A 20,739-nucleotide genomic window follows, 5' to 3' on the forward strand; every position below is an offset into this window, starting at 1 on the left:
TTTAGGTATTTTTCTTTCCAAACATCTGCTTCTATGCTTCCTGATCCTGTGCTTCGGCTTTTAATACCCTGTATTGTTTTTTCTTGCGTAAGTCATCAATCATCTGCAGCCTTCTTCTTCCCAATCCTTTTAGTCTTTATTAGTTCAGTCATTTAAGCTGTAAGTCTGTAAATACTTGTATATTGACACCATACATTTTTTGCAGAAAGATCCGATTCAGTTTCCTTTCCTGTTCAGGATCGTGCTCTTTCTTCGCCCACTCTCTTTGCCACTTCTTCATTGGTTATGTTTCCTGTCCACTGTGCTGTCCAGCACTACATTATATGTTTATACTACTGCATTACACCACCATTAATAGTTCCCAAATATGTAACAACAAATGGAAAAGCCAAGTTACAAATAATACGTTTTTGTTGAATTATTCAAGAAGTCCTACTTTTATAGAATGACATATCTTCATAGGTTATTTTTCTTGTCCACTGTCCTGTCCAGCACTACATTATATGTTTGTACTACTGCAATACACTACCATTAATAGTTCCCAAATATGTAACAACAAATGGAAAGGCCAAGTTACAAATAATACGTTTTTGTTGAATTATTCAAGAAGTCCTACTTTTATAAATGACATATCTTCATAGGTTATTTTTCTTGTCCACTGTCCTGTCCAGCACTACATTATATGTTTGTACTACTGCAATACACTGCCATTAATAGTTCCCAAATATGTAACAACAAATGGAAAGGCCAAGTTACAAATAATACGTTTTTGTTGAATTATTCAAGAAGTCCTATTTTTATAGAATGTATTGCATGTGCAATGTATTCTAGTTGCAAAAAAATCACAAATTAATTTCACTGTATAGTGTTTACACTGGTTTGTATATTTTTTATCTCGCGTTTGAGATTTTGATAAAGATCCGACCGGTGGACCAGCCCTGCATCCGTTCTAATCTATAATTAGGCAGCTCGGCAGCCGAGTCGCGGTCACCGCGGTCGGCGCGGTCGCCGCTGACCGTCTCGGACTTATGAGTTGCACCTACAAGTATACTGACGGGGCACGCATCGGTTATTTCTCTTCCGCACCGCGGCGCAAGGGGCTCGGAAAAGAGGCATTATTTTCACGTCACGCTACGTTCACGTTACGATTACTACGACAGGGCGACGTTCAGTTTTCAACTGCCACTGCTGGTCTGACCATCGTGGCACGCGGTCGCCCATATCAGTCCTCGGTTTACGTTCGATACCCGGTAACTATGTTTACGATACTGTCCTCGTCTACGGTCAGCTCGATGTTCTTGTATCTATGTAGCAGTGTTTTTGTTATCGTGTTTTGAACACAAAAGTGATCGATGTCTTTGAATTATTAACGGCAGACTTTGTGCCTCCTTCTAGTGTGGCCTTGTGTGTGATCTGAACACTAATTGGAGACTCCCTACGGTAAGCGATTACACACACGCACATCATACACGAGAACTATTTCTACAGACAATTAGAAAAATCGGATTGTAATCTGATACACTACGCTGATATATCGATTCCACAATGAATTTGATGTTTCGGAAGAACTTTAGGGCCGAGAAGTCATTCGGCGGCGGTGGAGGAAAGCACGGGGGAAAAGGTAACGCCGGAAGAAACATGGGAAAACGGTCGCGGGAGCACGGATATGCAGGCGTCGAGGAGCACCATTATCGCACGCATATTTTCTTCAGCCCGACCCGTAGTAGCTTTCAGCCAGAGTATGAAGGTTAGATGATAATACTAACCTACAACTTCCTTTGTTCATTATTTTATAACCACATTGAATGAATAATAAGAAAATGGATCGACGTTAATAAAACATCCTGAAATAAAAAGATTCAAAACGCTAATGAGTTTTAGAGCTGTGCATTTTGTTACTTGGAATTCATGAATTATTGAAAAAATAGATGTTACAATTTCAGGTATCATTTGGTCTACACGTATAAAATTAATCGAGATGTTTTTATCCGCCTGAATATGTATTACTTTATCATGACCCGATTTTCAGATACAATCATTTCCATTTCTCTACATAATTCGTGTAGCTTAAAATAGTTACAATAGTAGTCATGAAATAATCATAAAATAGTTTCAAAAAGCGTAGCTCGCATTTATTATTGATATTTTATGATCGTTTTAAGCAAATATTAGGAAACAGTGCGAACTGACACGTGTTTGACACATTATGATTGCTCACGCGAATAAATGATTTTATGTTAAATATGAAACATTGCGATCATTCACACACGTCGATAGTCAATTGTACAATACATTTTAAACATAAAACATAAAAAAATATCTTTCTAAACATAACTCATTACAGGTTAATGCAGTTTGTTTTGGTTTAAAAATTTATTTAGCTTGCCATATCTTTGAGACCGTGCCAAAAAACATGACGAAAAACTTTTAGAACATGTATTTTTGGCTGTTATTCTATTATGTACTATAGCGTGACAAATTTAAAACATATTCTCAGATAGAAATCGACAATGTGTGTAATGTGACAATAATATCCCAAATGAAACGAAGGAATAAATTATGTATAATCGTTTAAGCGAAAGTAAATTATTTATAGTTGATACATTATAAAATACTTAACAGTAGGTAAATGTTAAGGAATCAGACACCCAAATTAAAAACTAATGAAATGTTTGACTCTTACGTATTATATATATATATATATATATATATATATATATATATATATATATATAGAGCAGCCACAAAATCCAATCCAATAGGGTAGAGCAGCCACAAAATCCAATTTGACTTTCAGCAATTATCATGTCTAAACTAAATGACACTACATGGCAACACATACTATTATATGTACTAAATAAATCATTATCGAACTATGTTCACTAATATTTCCAGTTAACTCTTAATTATAGAAATATGTTTATTCACTTTTTTTTTTTAATTTGTCTTCTGTCCCTTTTTGGCCCATGGGCGGGATAGCAAGTGGCCAAACCGATTCAACCTCTTATTTTTATTTCTCAAGGGATGTTACGAAATTAATAGCTACAATATTTGATAAATATGAAATTCAAATTTTTTTAGAACATTTTTCACAAAGATTTTATTGTATATAATCCCGATCTTATATATCGAAAGAAATATTCATCAACACAGGTCCAATAACTATTAATTTAACGTTTCTCTTGTAAAATTGTTTTTTTTCAACTTAATTTACTTTTTGATTTACTATTTTTTATTGTTTACACCTTTACCAATGTAATGGTTCAGTTGATCCTTTTTACCCTACTACCCACAAGTAAGCTTTTATAGACGTTATATTGAAAAAAACTGTTGAATCTAACTCAAGAATAGCAATACATTTTACAAACGCATAATAAAAATCATAACCAATTATCCGGATCTTATGATATTCAGGTATCATAAACTGAAAACCAAAAAAAAACTGCCAACTAAAAAAAAATACTTTCGGTATGATTATTGATACATTTTTGATTATTTCTTAATAGAGGCATCGTAAAAATTAAAGTGATGGCTGGTTACAGATCTTTTGCTTTCTACTAGTATCATTAAAAATTATATACTTGCTTTTGATATAATGGTGGTGGATCTTTTTACGGACCTTTAAGCCCCACCTTATCCTATACTGATTCAATCAATTCTTAATTACCTTTCTTTAATTGGTGTCCTATTTTTTTTTAATTCCTGAACCAAGCCATTTTCGAATAAATACATTAGGGTGGTCCTTATTATGGACATTTACGAAATACGCCAGGGGCTCAAATGCTTCCAATTTGATAAAAAAAATCTCTAAGTTTTAGCTCTTAATGTTGTCTTTTAGATAGTGCGCAATTCAATCAAAGTTTTGTATGGAAAAAGCATGGAAAAATTATCAAAAATTTTAAAAATATTTTTTAGATATAACTTAGCGAACAAATGAAAGAGTTTTATTCAAAATTCGACGCTCTACAAAACAAATTATAAAAAAACCTGTTTTGTAGGGCGTCGAATTTTCAATAGAACATGACACGAATTGTCACTTTTAATTCATTTGTCGTTAAGTTATACCTTAAAAAACATTTTTAAAATTTTCGAAACTTTTTCCATGCTATTTCCATACGAAGCTTTGATTGAATTGCGCGCTATCTGAACGTTAATATTAAGAGCTAAAACTTTTAGAATTTTTTTTATCAATTTGGAAGCATTTAAGCCCCTGGGAGCAATAAAATTCGGAAATGTCCATATTAAGGACCACCCTATACATGTTATGTATGTATATTTATATGCAATGTGCACTTGAATGTAAAAATTGTCTTGACATTTCATTTCTCGTTATGCTTGTGTCTACAAATCGATACTCATGATACAATTGAAGTCATAAAAGTTTAAAATTATGCCGAATGAGCAAACCAAGAAAGCTACACACGTTGAAAGTACATTACATTACGAGCTGTTAGTTCCATGTCATGACGGAGTTGTCTATCTAGTAGCAGCAATTCTGACCTTAACCTTTATTCCTCATAATTATAGGATAATATATCTTTAGCATTCTAACATACCTATTGTCGCATAATCAATATGAGCTATGATAATTATTTATGTTGCCTAGTTCATCCAAGTAATCTAGTTCGTTTACTGTAATTACGTCTAATAATTGCTAATCCATATTTACCTATATTTATATAGTCAAACTTTTTGAAAAAAAAATTAAATATAAGTTAACACGGGGCACAAAGATCCAATTTAACTTTGGGGAATTATATTTAGAAAACCGAACTAAGGTATCACGGGGCACAAAGGTCCAATTTGACTTCGAGCAATTAAATTTAGAAAACCAAACCAATTATTTCACAGCAAAGAAAACATATCAGACAAACAACGATCTGACTAAGTTCAGTAAAACTCCCAGCTAATACATCATTGTAGAAATGTTTTTTTGCTGTTTTTCAAAAAATTATACCAGATCAAGGTTATATACGATGTTATCTCTGTAAAAAATGAACCCATGCATTTTATATTTTGCATTCGTTGACTAATGTAGCTATTATTTCATAAATTAAAAATGAGATAATGAACCTGTTTTGCTGTTTTTTCAAAAATTTGTCACCTGGTCTTTTTTACCCCATAGGCTAAAATGGGTCAGGGGCAAACAGGTATAATACCATATTTTTAATTTTAGAAGGATTTTACGAATTATTAGTTACAATATTCAACCAATGCAAAATATGAATTTCCTAGGGACATTTTTTACAGAGATAACAGCGTATATAACCTTGGTCTGGTATTTCGTCAGAAATAATCAGCAGAATTGGATTAACTATTTATCCAACTTATGTCTTGTAAAATTGTTTTTTTTTTTTAACTTAATTTAATTTTTTCATTCGTATTTTTTATTGTTTACACTTTTATCAGAGTAAAATTTCAAATGGTCCTTTTTATCCTACCCACATGTAGGAGCACTTTTATAGATCTTATATAAAAATCTGTTGAATCTAACTTAAAAATAACATTAAATAAATATAAAATATTTAAATAACGTTGACTTGAAAATTATATTAAGGTCTGGTAAACTAAACAACAGTGCTCACAACCAAAATAATCAACAACGAATGAAAATACTTTTGCTATGGATTTTTGTAAGAATCAAAGTAATGGCTAGTTATACATCTTTTTTCCTCTACTTTCAGATATTGTTGTTGAAAAAAATCTTAACTTTACTTGTTTTTGAGATATCGGTGGTGGACCTTTTTACCAGCGGTCCTTTAAGCCCCGCTCTAATATATATATATATATATATATATATATATATATATATTTAATTTTTAATGAACAACCAAAAAAATTACATATGTTGAAACGACTACTAATATAACTTGAATATAATATTTTTTTTAGAACTATCAAGGTGAGTTATCGAAAATATTTACATTATAATCAATAGTAGATATGTAGATTTATATATTTGCAAATGTAACTTAAATATATTTTAATTATTAAATATCTGTTAAAATATTCCACTCACTACTTGCGTGCAACAAACTTAATTTATAATCCAATTATTCCCAGATAATACGAAGTTACAGGTTTGTAATGCGTTTTTATTAATACAAAGCCATTTAGATTTTTTATCGTAATTTGTATAATAGTTTTATCAATAGGAGAAAATAAGTAGTGAAGTTAAAAAAATTCAATGAAATTTTGCGTGCTAACTTATCCCACTTACAATTTCTTTGTATTTTTCTTATCAGTTAATGAACTTCAGCTTTATTTTCAATGGAATTACGTGAGCCCTTTTCGAATTGTTTGATATTTACAACACGCAATTTATTCATTAATGTTATTATATGCGAATGAATCATAATTAATTGTCGATATAGTCGGAAACAGCTTTTTGTGTAATTTCGAAATAGTTCTAGAAATAACAAACAGCGTGAATTAAAGGACCACAACGTGTTATCTCAGTTGTGAACATTTATTTATTAACACTTATAATTAGATTTTGGCAAAGGCAGGTCTAGCCGTTTCGTAGATGCTGAGCTAAATTTGCAAAAATTGGCAGATTTTGAGAAGCATCCGATTTGAATGATTCAAAAAACTTTCTGCTTGTATTAAACGATTGCTTTTGGAATTTTTTTTTTTCAAAAAAACTTTTTTTGAATATCAAAAATAATTCGAATTTTAATTTTTTTTTAGTTAAAGTTCTAAAGCTTAATTAAATATTTCAAATAAATAAATTTAACTTTGCAATTCAGTTTAAAAATGAATATATATATTTCATATGCCTTATTGAAATCGTAAGAAATATATCCTCAGTTGGATTCATTCAGCAACTCTTTTTAATGTAAATATTTTCAAGTGTTTTGAGCGGTAAGATCGTCACTGTATATTAGTTATATGAACGAATATATATATATATATAGTAATTATAATAATCTCTTTGAAAATATTTGAAACCATTGTATTTGAAACAAGTCAAATATTTATTGATTACTGTTTTTTTTCCTCGAATATTTAATTCTGGTACGGGAAGTTCTAGCTATTTGCCTTAAGGCACGATGCCATACACCACTAGTTTAATAATTGCATTGTTATTCTACACTATATATATATATATATATATATATATATATATATATATAATCATGACTATGATCTAAATATCATGCGGATCTATTTACCAGCTCACAAACACGTTTTATAAATCAATATTTGCATGATAGTGAAGCAAATTAGCTGAAATAATAATGGATGCAATTAATTTCAAATCAAGGGTTATAGTTAACCAGTAATCACTATTTAATTTATATTTATATAGAGAGTACTATGTGTAATATTTTAACTTGTGAGAGCACATTAGAATCTCATATTTTAATTCCATGTATTTTCTGTTGGCTCAAAATTCAGTTTTCTTTTTCTCTTAAAATAATTTCCCAAAGATATTGTATTTGGTACAGTCATTGTATAGTACTTGCTTATTTGTAATTTATTTATTTTGACTCTTCAAACAGTTTTTGGTGCTAAAAAGATAATAATGATATATACAATAATAATAAAACAAAAAAGTAATAATAATGCACTATAGTGATTTCAAAACAGCTGTCATAAATCCGTATGTCTCGTGTTGAAACGTAATATTTTGGTAATTTTGCTGTATTAGCGTTTCTTCTCCATGAAGAGCTCTTATTTGAATTGAATTATATTTGGCAAGATTTCATATGCAAGAGCTCATTAGCGTACATTTTCTAGACAAACTATACAAAGGATATCATTTGCATATTTTGGATAATAAATATGCTATTTGTTTTTTTATAAAAGATTTTTAATGATCAAACATCAAAAAAATCAAGATTTTTTAGAATCTTTATGATAACAAATGTATCGATATTTTCATTTATGCCGTCATCAGCTGATCTATGAAATAATTATATTGATCTATTAAATAGAGACATGTCAGAGCAAAAATAAATATTTTATGCCTATTTTTCAGTCATTTTTGTTCTGATATTAATTACTTTACATTCCTTTAGTTTATAAGGGCTTAAGGGGCACAACTAGTAAATAGAATTTTCACTTTTTTCATATTTCGATTGGTTATATTTTAAAAATAACATACCAAAATTTTAAATCGATATCTTAAATCAGTATATATATATAGTATATAGTATAACGATCATTTAATCTTTAAACGCGTTTTTCTCGAAACAGCATTTTCCGAATTTGCTGCAGCGATTACTCAAAACAAATGATCGATCACTATCATTTTTTTTTTGTTGTATTTATACTTCTCCGTGAAATAAACTATCGATTTTTTGATCGGATCAAAAATCGAATTTTGGCAGTTCAAAAAAGACCAAAATTTTGGGTAAAATTCGACTTTTTTTTTAAAGAACGCCGTCATTTTGTCAATTTTTGATTTTTTTTTTCTTTGTCGTCGTTCATTTTACAGACAATATTATCTAGTTTAAAGAGAATTTTTTTTAATTTCATCCACGTAGAAGGCCGGAATCACTGCAACAGTGAAGGGCCTTTTTTTGTCGCGCCTTTTGACGTTAACTTAAAAAATATTTAATTTTTTTTTTCAAAAATTTTACTATGTATTCTTAAAACATGTATAAATATATTCCTGAAGTTTTGAAATGATTGATAACGTAGTTTTTTTAATATAATTTTCCCTTTTTTTAACTTTTTTTTAGGCGGTTACACTAGTTGTGCCCCTTAAATAGAAACATGTCAGAGCAAAAATAAATATTTTATGTCCATTTTTTAGTCTGAAAATATTTCAATTTTTGATTTGATATTAATTACTTTACATTCCTTTAGTTTATAATAGCTTAGTTGAATGTATATCGAATTCTATGAATAGACAAGAAATTACATTTGTGTGGAAAAGGCAAGGAAATCTATTACCTGGATGGATATCTTTGTTTTTATCTATATATTTTTTACCTTTTGATATATATATATATATATATATATATATCAGATATATATATATATATATATATATATATATATATTCTGATATATATATATAATATTATATGATATCCTTAATATGGATGTTTTCGAATTTCCTTGCTCCTAGGGGCTCAAATGCTTCCAAATTGATAAAAAAAAATCTCTGACAGTTTTAGCTCTTAATACTCATTTTAAGATAGTCCGTACTCCAACTAAAGTTTCTTTAGAGTCAAAATTTTGAGAATAACATTGTATCTGCTTATTTTGATCATAAATAGAAAATTTACAACCAAAATTTGATATATTTCATAAAATAAGTATTTACTTAGGAACAAGAACCAAGAAACTTTGGTTGGAGTGCGGACTATGTTAAAGTTAATATTAAGAGCTGAGACTTTGAGGGATTTTTTTATCAATTTGAAAGCATTTGAGCTTTTAGGAGTAAATAAATTCGAAAGCATTTATATTAAGTACCACCCTAATATATATATTTCTTACATCAAATTTGTGACTTACATTTTGTGTCGAGTACTGTTCCAGAACCCAGATGTGGACCCGTGACTGGTGGAGCCGGCTCATTGACGGTGTCTCCATCAGATTTTGAAATGCCGCAACCGTTAGTTGATCGCAGATCATCAGTTTCTTTATTAAAATGGACTCCTTCAGGTAAAATGTAATCAAAAATAGTTCATATATAACTTTTCCTTCAAATTGTATGCTTGGTGCTAAGTTCTTTATAAATGCTAAAACTGAGAAAAATCGATTAAAATTTGCTTTATCCATATTTAAGTTCAAAAATAAATGATATAAATAGAAAACAATATATTAAAATTTTGTCAATGTTTTTTTAGTGAGACGAAATACGAATTCAGATTTGCCAACTCCTTGCACAACAAGACAAGTAAGTTTTAGTGGCGGGTCAACGAACACGACCGTCGTTACCAATGCACAACCTAGAACAGAGCCAATATCTTTAGCAACATTAGATAAAGATTGCTTCATAATACCCGTTCATAGCTTAGACAGATTTTTACCAGCTGGAGTACCGGTAAGTTTTATTTAAAAAAAAAACGAAATGATTAGACAATTGATGATGGAAATCAATCATGATACTGAACACTAACTAATTAATGTAGAAAAATTTATCTATTTGTATAATATTAACTTCCCGTAGGGTAAGTTCAGAGGTTTCTGAACATTTTGGCATACCTCAGAAAAAATAGATGTTTGTGTATGTGTGTATGTAGTATATACGTATGTATTGATACAATTTTCTTCCATGTTTTCGAGAGCAACGCTCAACCAATTTGAATTATTCGATTCCTATTGATAAGGAGACGTGCTGATTAGTTTTAGTCAAAAGTTGGTCCAGTTGTTTTGGAGACACGGAGCAAAAAGTGCAGAAATGGCATTTAAGATCGTGAGAGAACGGACCATCCTATTTATGAATCAAAAAACATTCCACTTGTATTGACGTAATGAAGAATTAAGTTTTTGCAAAGGCAGGTCCAGCAGTTTCGGAGATTGAAAAAAAAGTTTTAAAAAATTAAGATTGTGAGAGAACGGAGCATCCGATGTATGGATCAAAAAACATTCCACTTGTATTGACGTAATGAAGAATTAAGTTTTTGCAAAGGCAGGTCCAGCGGTTTCGGAGATCGAAAAAAACAGTTTTAAAATATTAAGATTATGAGAGAACGGAGCATCTGAGTTACGAATCAAAAAACATTCTACTTGTATTAACGGAATGAAGAATTAAGTTTTTGCAAAGGCAGGTCCAGCAGTTTCGGAGATCGAAAAAAAAGTTTTAATTAAGATTGTGAGGGAACGGAGCATCCGATTTATGAATCAAAAAACTTTCCACTTGTATTGACGTATTGAAGAATTAAGTTTTTGCAAAGGCTGGCCCAGCGTTTTTGGAGATCGAAAAAAATGTTTTAAAAAATTAAGATTGTGAGAGAACGGAGCATCCGATTTATGAATAAAAAAATATTCCACTTGTATTGACGTAATGAAAAATTAAGTCTTTGCAAAGGCAGGTCCAGCAGGTTCGGAGGTCAAAAAAAAGTTTGGAAAAATGCCATTAAGCGGTCCAAAAACTGATATTGTGTAATTTGAATCAACCGATACGTTATTAAACACTTTTAAGAAATTTCTAAGGAAAATTCAATATTCAAAAAAATTCCAAATTTTAGAAAAATATAGGTATTTTCAAAAAAGCATTTTTTTAATATTCAATATTTTCAAATATTTTCAAAACTTTAGAAAATGTTAAAAAAAAAATCAAAACTCGCAAAGAAAATCTATTTTCTTTTTGGGCTCTTAAAAATTTTGAATTACGATACGGGAGGTTCCAGCAATTTGCGTTTGGTATTAAGTTGTTGGGTATAAAATTATCGCCGTATCCTGAGAGCATTTTTTTATTTTTAGAAGAAAATTCTTTTTGTGTATTTATATTGAATATATTAAAATTTGAAATATAACAGTTAAAATTTATACAATTGTGTCAAAATACATATAAAATCATACTATAAAATTTTAGTTGAGAAAATCTTATTTACAGTTTTAAAATCAATTACAAAAATATTTGATCCAGTTTATAATTCTTATTATTACAAGTAGTCGGTATCGGTAGCTCTTGCTTCCCGGTTTAATCTTTCTTCTTCTTTCATGGCAGATCTGCTGAATAATTTAACGACTTCGTTCCTGGAGGAGTCTGGTCTTCGGGCGCTTGCAATTGAACGCTCCCTATCCGAATAATCTCGGCGACGGTGATAATCTTCTTTTGTAGCGCGTTCATGTAACTTGGTCGAGCGTTCCTTTGATTGACATCGTAAGGAAGGGCTGTAATCAACCTTTGGTTGCGTACGTTTCGAAATAGTACTTTCGGTCTTCGCGGCGGATCTTACATGTACACGGCCCACGTCATCTTTTGTCGCGCTTCTTACTTTAGGCTTTGTAGCAGCAGATAAATCCTTGTGAACAGTAGAAGCTGCCCGTTCATACTTTGGCAGATCATCTATGGCGCTTCTATTACCAGACTTCCTGTTGCTATCTTCCTTGGAGCTTCTTCGATTATGCATATGCATTCGGCTGCCGTCTTCGCGAGTTCGATGTTTGACACCTAATTCATCTTTCAACTTCAGTCTTTCAGTTTTATTCATATCATCCCTGACAGGTGATGCTTGGGAGATTGCATGGTGAGCTGAACGGTCGTGTCTTCTTCTATCGTTCGAAACATCCGGTGAATCTCCTCGCGAACTTCCACGATCTTGACGGCCACCGTGCAACGTCAATGTCGCTAAATCTTTATTGAGTAATCTGCGCGATTCGGCATTTAGTATATCGACACGATTTCTGCTGGTATGGTGTTCCTTCTTAGAAGCGGAGCGAATAGTTTTGCTAGGTTCTGTCTTAATAGTAATATAATTGTCGCTCTGCTTGACCAATTCCTCTTTTATAGCTGGGTATTTGACATAATCCCTTGGAGCCGAGTGACAATGAGCTCTAGCGCCGATATCTTTATTAACACTTACTAAACTCGGCTTAGCACTTTTGCTATTCTTATTGATATTCTCCATGTATTCTTTTCTATTCTTAGCGGTAATAACCGCCTCCTGAAGATATGCTTCCAAGGGATCTGTGCTTAAGCGACTTAATGTGGGCACAATACCAAATTCGTTTAGTTTTTTTGATAATACTGGGCCTTCTTTGGGAATATAGCTAACCCGATTTGGGGGGACTTTTCTTGTTTCCATGATCTTTAGGTTGAGTAAAGCAGATTTTTCCTCTTTTTTGCGGTCGCTCTTGATTTATAGACTCGATGCGACGCTCGCTTGGATTTTTCTGCAAAACACAAGTTTTATATAACTTAAATAAAATTAATATGATAATTAAAATAAGTAGTAATTGATCATATTAATTTAAAAGATCTTAATAGTTTTGTATTCAAAGTTCAATTTACACAAATTGTCGATCCTAGTTTACACAATCGTTCGGTGTCGTGGCTTGTTTGTAACAGATCTGACGTTGCCCGATAAAGTTTATTCCTAACTACGTTTCAAAATTCACAATTCGAGTTATTATTGTTAAGGCAATGCAATATATTTATGTGTAAACAAAGGTATATGTAAACAATTATTGCTTATATTTTCTCTCATTCCTGATTAATTATATAAACAACCTACTGGAATTTTCTTTATCTTAATAAAAATATATATGTGTGTGTGCGCATTTGTATATAAGTAGATGTAAATTAAGATTCTACACATAATAAATATGATGATGTAATATGCTTGTGAATTAAGCCAAACAAATGAGGCAAAATCGTACTATGTACTTTTACTATTTGTACCTCTTTTTTATACCATTAACTACCCGAAGGAGAAGTTTGTTTTCGCAAAAAAAATCCGGTTTGCTAATCTTATGTTTTCTCGGCGTTTCAAGTCATTCTGAATCGAATGATACCACATTTGGAAAAAGTATGTGTGTGTGTGAGTATGTGAGCCGTTTCTTTGTAATTAGTAGTAAAGTGTAAAATTTTCGCCTACGTTTTAGCCCACAAGGGGGCGTCCACTAATCACGTGATCGATTTTTTAAGGATTTTTGGACCTACCCTCCCCCTTGATGATACGTGGTGATATTCAAAATTACCCTCGTTTCCAACCAAACATCATGTGTATTTTTAGTTACTAGAAAAAAATATAATTTTTTTTATTTTTTTGGATGTTTGGATTTTTTAACAAAAAAATCAGATAAAGAATAAATACTCGTGATATTTACTATACCCCTCCCTCCCCAACGTGATATTTCGTGATTTTATCCCCCTAAAAACCTCACGTGATTAATGAACGCCCCCTAATCTTGAATCGATTTTAAAAATGCAAAAAACTGTAAGATATTTGTTGACGATTTTGATGAAGCTTTGTATAACGATAGATTTCGCAATCTGAAATAACATACTAAAATATTATAGGCCTACGATGAGCGGTTGAATTATAAAAAACCATCAAAATTTTGCCGTACGCTTAAGCAATTTTATACAGAATCTATGCCGAATATCCGTTCTGTGTTTAGCACAGTAGGCAGCTACTGATTACAGCTGCCGTCCACACTCAAATAAAATACGTTTTTCGAACACGAAATGGATTAAATGAAATTTATTAATTAAAGTAATTAAATTTATACAATCACAAATATTATAAGTATATTTCAAAGGCATCAATAGGATATAGTATTGATTATGATAAGTGAAAAGAGAAAATTTTATTTTGAAATAAAAATAAATTTTGTTAAAACAGTTGAACATTTTACCTAAACAGCTGATTCTCTATTTTTATTGTTTGAGTTTATTACGGGAAGGAAGTTCATGCAACTTGCCTAAAGGCAAAATGCTACTTACAACTAGTTTTTTTAATTTATAAATTGATATAAAACATTTTGACAGCACATAATAGAAAAGATTGCCAAACGAGACCATTTCCAAAGCCCACGAACAAATATCACATAAAATGCGTATGATTTAACAATCTAAATGAATTTAGATGGTAGATCTATAATGTATATAAATTTTAGATCTATAATAGATCTATAAAATCTACTCAAACAATACTTGCCTTGAATATGCTTCACACCATTTGACGTGCAAAAATGTGTGCACGGATTATGGATGACATTTTGCACAACGTATTAATTTTTTATGGATAACTAATATTAATCTAAATTATTAATGAATAGAATTAAAGTTGGTGTGTACTTACTCCAAGCAATGCTGCTTTTTCCACTAAAAACTGTTCATTTTTATAGATTGAGACTACTGAATGGATTAACTCATAACGCTAACTGGAGAATGGTAAAGCTTTTTTGTTTTAACATATTCGAACCAATCAGGTCCTCTCAACGATTTCTAGTAGCAGTATAAGTGTGATATGATGTGAACAATATTCTCGAAATATACCTTACTTGGAGGAAATTTTCTATACTCTTTGGAATTAGGCAGTTGTAAATTTAATTTGTGTATAGATTGAAAATTATTAGATTTGGGAAATTTAGTTTATGGATTCGATTTTAATTTAATATTTAATTATCGACAGAGATTTCGTATAATTCCCATTAAATTTTTGGATGAAAATGGTTAGACATCTATGTGTACATCCTTAATAGTGCTTAAAATACCAAATAAGTGTAACTTTCCAGGATAAATTTGTTTTCGTCAACTTTCTGATTTTTTATCAATGTTTTATATAATTTTGAATGATTTCAGACCAAAATTAGAAAATTATGTGTGTGAAAGTGTGAGCAGAAATTGGTTGAATTTTAAAAGTTTGTCAAAGTTTGCTATAGTGGGTCGAAGTGTGTTTGGCTGCTGATTACGGTTGGCGTTCATACTAAATAAAATAGATATTTAGAACACGAAGTACAATGAAATGATAACTATTGATGATAACTGGTTGAATCTTAAAAGTTTGCCAAAGTTTGCTATAATGGGTCGAAGTGTGTTTTGCTGCTGATTACCATTGACGTTCATAGTAAATAAAATAGATTTTTAGAACACGAAGTACAATGAAATGTTAAATAAATTAATTTCGTTTATGCAATAACAGATGTTATGAGTTTGTTTGCATTTGGAATATTGACACATTCGCACGCATATGTTGCGTGAGACCGAATAGTCAGACTCCGAACGCAACAGGTGCGTGTTTTCAAATGTTCAAATTAAAATTTTGTACTTCTTTGGTAAATTATTTCAAACATTTGTATTTATTATATTTCTTCGTAATTATTTCAAACAGAAATAGTCCTATTTATACTATTTTGGTTCAATTTTTTTTTAGTTTTCAACTAACAAGCCCAGAAATGGTTTTATTTAATATTAATCGAAAAAAAGAGTTTAACACGGGGAATTTGGGCTTTAGTGAAAGCAAAAACTATGTCTTCAAAATAGATAGTTGAAAATTTTGTCTAAATAGCTCTATTAATTCTTTTTGATTAAGTCAGTATCAATTTAATTCATGCAACTTACCTTAAGATAAAATGCCACTTACACTAGGGTTGAAAGCATATCTGTGCATCAAAATACTATTTGACCTTAAAAGTCAACTCAGTGTAGAATATTTAATTATATATAATAACAATAATAAAAACAATATGTTAATAACAATGTTAAATGTATTAAATTTAATTGTCATATGAAACTTTATACTGATTATTACTATCCTTTAATGACTTACATACTATTAATATTATTAATACAATTTATTACTTTTCAGCTGCCAACCCCGTCCTCAACCATATCTTCCACGGAAACCACCGCAACATCGCCAGGGCCCCTTAGTGTCCTCGAGGTGGCCGACCCAAAGTTGTGCGTACTTGCTCACCTCATGAGCCCTTTAGAACCAATAGATCCTCTTTTAGAATCCCCTTTGGCTCATCCATTATTCAAACAAAGAACGGCTGCTTCAGAATTGCTGACCGAAGTTCAACAAACAAATACAGCACTTAGTGGAATGTTATTGGCCAATATGGAAAGAAATGGTATATAAATTATTTATTACAATGGAAAAAGGATAACAAAAGCAATAATAGAATTTTTCAATGTTCAATTTTTTTATTGAACTTTAAAATTATTTATAATTTCTAAATAGTTAAAATGGAATATGAACTAATTATTGCAAGTAGCTAGTAGCAGTTGTAGCATAGAACCTTTGTGTTCGAATATGAAAAGATAGCCCCTTTAAAATCCTTTGCCACGTTAAGATTTATTTAGATTATGCCTGATTTGACATAATAGAACCATTACGAAGAGCTATATTTAGTTTAAATGACTATAACAATACAGAAACTATCCTGAAGTCTAATAATTAAAGTCTAATCAATAATTGTATAGTTAGTCAATTATAGTAGTAGTTAGTAATTTATCATAATTTTTACTTTTCAGCTGAATTTCCATTTATATCATACTATGTGATCAATACGCAGCAGAATGATCCTGCATTATTTTACAGTAATTTAAGAAGTGCTTCTTTGAGCAAATTTGAACCAAGAGCTTTAAGGTAAAACAATCGTATTTAAATATATTCTATGAATTTTTATTCCTGTATGATAAATTTACTTTATTTTTTATCAAATGTAAATATCTGATTTTCATTCTGATGCTTTCATTAGACTCTTTTGCCTTCGCTTTAAAATACAATTCTATTTGTAAGTATATATATGTAAGTATTTTTGTTACAGTCGTTGCCAAGACCAGGCATGGGTGGACAGGTATATATGTAAATATGTACAGAGCTGGTGATATTGGAACATCAGTAATTTTTACAAAAATTATATTGGAGATGAAATTTGAAATAGTTGAATGTTCCAAAATTACGGGCTCTTACATTATGTATATGTAAACACGTGTATGTGTTATAATTATTTATTAATGTATTGCGAATAGTTATATATGAGCGCATGCATTTTTATGCACAGCACTCATATTCCAAGCATTGTTTCTTGAGCTATAAAATACATGCAGTTTTATATATACATATATATATATATATATATATATATATATATATATATATATATATATTAAGTAAGACTACTAAGTCAATATTCTTCAACATCTATCACAGCCGATTTTGAGAAACAATGTATTATAATGCACAAGCTTGTATTCATTCGTATTATTGCTTTATTATGCTAAGAAGCACATCAGTTTATTTATATTCTATATTTATCATTGTTTTTATTTCAAAATAAATATTTGATAGAAAATACTCTTAATAGAAATCTGTTTCTAGTAAAAGCAATAAATCTGTTTAAATACGTTCACATGAATTGTGATAAAAGGTTTATATCTGCTAAGTGAATATTTTAGATATGTATAAAATTTTATCGGACAAAAACAGTTGTTCGTTTTTTTAGAATAAAAATTAAATCAACTCAATTCAATCAAAGAAATAAAATTATTTTTATTTGGTCACAGTATTTTCATAGTTCAGTTGTTAACTTATTGTTGTATGCTATTCAATGAAGAAATATTAATGTATTTGCATTTTGAAATTAGGTACACAGCCATAAAATGCCTGGGTGTATAAATTTGTAACAATGTGTAATTTATACAATCATTTTATATTACAAGCACTGATAAATATATTTTAATGTTAGCAATGATTAATGTTCTAGTTTTATGTGTTAATGGTTTTTAAGTAATAGCCTGATCTTTTAATATAATAATAATTTATTTAGATATACGGCAGCACATACATTAGACCTTTATTGTGAAGTTGCTGCAATATGTCGTCCACCTTTACGAGATGTTAGTGCAGTTAAAAGAAGTCATACACCCACTACTGGATATATCATTAGCGTTTATAAGGTAAGTTCTTAGAAGGCTTCAAGTCATACTATATATATAGTATATGTAAAGTAAATTCTTTAAGATCGATACATCAAAGATTTATAAATCAGAGACCATAGCTATTACATGTTTCTGTGCAAATATACTTAAACTTTTTCTACATTTTTGTGAAACAAAATTCTCATTATTTTTCTTATTTATATATATAAAAAAGGAAGAAATTCATGATTATTGACTGGTTAGTTGTATCAATGTCAATGTGCTGTGTACACATCTTTAGATGTAAGATACCAAGTTCAATATCCACTGATGATGACATCAATTTGTTTGTCGAAACGTTTGGAATTGAAGATTATTTTATAAATCTTTGTTTTTTCCTTAAAGAACTTACTCATATATCTCAACATCAAAATTAACTACTAAATCATATATATATATATATGTATATATATATATATATATATATATAATATATATATATATATATATATATATATATATATATATTGAAATGTGTGAGTTTGGTGTTGATATATATTTTGATGAGTTATTTAGAATCGGGCAGTAACACCAAGTAAAGGAAAAAAACTAAAGTAGTTTTGAAATACTTTATTTATCCATACGTTTCGGTCTTTATCGAGACCGCCATTCAGTGGAAAAAGAAATTAATTATACAAAAATACACTACACTATTACACAGTGATAAACCAGGGAATTAATAATTGGAACATTTAAACTAATTAATTTTTTTTGACAATTTTTTGCTTACATTCTAGTGTGTACAATTTGACTAACGTCTAAAAACTGAATGTAATAAAACTGCCCGATTCTAAATAACTCATCAAAATATATATATATATATATATATATATATATGTATATATATATATATATGTATATATATATATATATATATATATATTCCAATTCTAATCTCAAACGATTCAGAATGACTTGAAACGTTGAGAAAACATAAAATTAGCAAGTTGGATTTTATGGAGAAATAAACTTCTCCTTCTGGAATATGATAATAAAATAATATCTAATGTATTTTTTATAAATCTTATGATATTATAATAGGTATTCGAAGGTGACGACGGCGAGCGATTTGAACGCAACTGGCTGTACTGGACGGGAGCCAGGATGTTGTACCGTTACCTGCCGCGAGCAGCAGGACTGAGGCGCATTGCATTACACAAATCCGTCTCTTCTCGCGGGGACAAAATGTATCTGTTAGTTTGCGAATGCGCTCATTTACTGCAAGATCTCACAGCCGCTGCTTTATTGGTTCCTGCATTAAGAGCTAGACTATGCGGCTACACCGGCCTGTATCGACCTATCCAAACTTTTTAATAATTTACTTCAGGTAGAATTTTGCTCACTTGATATTATTCGTGATTCATATATTATAAGAAAAATTATTGCTCAGGATGAATTCAATTGATATATATATATATATATATATATATATTATATATATGTGTGTGTGTGTGTGTGTGTATGTGTGTATGTATTCAGTTTATTTTTTATCTATAAACGATGAAAAATGACTGAAGTATATAAATGAGACTGGAGTATATATATCGGCATTAGTTCTGACAAACCCAATTCTTTGCAAATTTGAAAGATAATGTTTAAAATCAAAAACATAAAAGTAATTTCATTAAGTGTACTTTTACCAATTTTCTCCACGTTTTTTTCTCAAATACTAACCCAATATGAAATTAGCTAATTAAAATTTTATAAGATTCATGTATTAGTTAATTCGTAAATTTATTGTTGGATGATTTTATGTAGGTGTTTTTAATTTTTGAGTTTCAATATGTTTAAAATAGTTATTTTAAAATACTTTTTTCTTTTATTTATTTTATTTAAATTATTCACAGTAAACGGTATTCCATATTCAGATAAATGTATTATTAACATTATTATTATATAATTCCCTAACTCTTGTTTAAAATTATCTATTACAATAATATTTTCTCTTTTAAGTTGGCTGAAACTTAATGTTAAAATGGTTTGATGTCTATGCTGAGGGCAGTCTAAAACATTATGTTTAGCTGCAAAGTGAACCATTGCTCTTCACTAAAACAGAAAGACAAAGGACTGTCGCAATAATGCTTAAATAAAATAATTATATTTTTCAATCAAAAAGAAAGAGCATTGTTTTATTCAAAATTCAAAAGTTGTTTCCAATATTTTTAAATAAAATATTTATATTTTGTTATATATTTGTGACTCTTTAAATATGCCTCTAAATATTATTAGTAATAAGACTCATGTTTAAACTAAACAGTTTACAAAAACAGATTTTATCACATAATAAAGCAGTACATGCGGCTGTGGATACTTATGTAACCCACAAGTAAATTAAGAAGTAAAATGCAATGGTATCGGTTGTTGAAATACTGAAAACATATCAAATGAAATGTTTTAGA

The 20,739-nt window shown here is 29.9% G+C and overlaps 1 protein-coding gene across 1 annotated transcript; it reads left to right on the forward strand.

Annotated features, from left to right (window-relative positions):
- Nucleotides 1-1,545: 1,545 nt before the first annotated feature.
- On the forward strand, nucleotides 1,546-20,448 carry LOC113377601. The gene is made up of 7 exons (XM_026617972.1): nucleotides 1,546-1,739; nucleotides 9,853-10,003; nucleotides 16,224-16,488; nucleotides 16,892-17,006; nucleotides 18,190-18,319; nucleotides 19,382-19,667; nucleotides 20,294-20,448. Exons 1-6 carry the CDS (start codon nucleotides 1,546-1,548, stop codon nucleotides 19,652-19,654), a joined length of 1,128 nt encoding a protein of 375 aa, XP_026473757.1. The 3' UTR covers nucleotides 19,655-19,667; nucleotides 20,294-20,448.
- The last annotated feature ends 291 nt before the right edge of the window (nucleotides 20,449-20,739 follow it).

Source organism: Ctenocephalides felis, unplaced genomic scaffold, assembly GCF_003426905.1.
Source record: "Ctenocephalides felis isolate EL2017-DRISC unplaced genomic scaffold, ASM342690v1 CF-g0.4_SCAFFOLD_01886, whole genome shotgun sequence".
Classification (NCBI taxonomy): domain Eukaryota; kingdom Metazoa; phylum Arthropoda; class Insecta; order Siphonaptera; family Pulicidae; genus Ctenocephalides; species Ctenocephalides felis.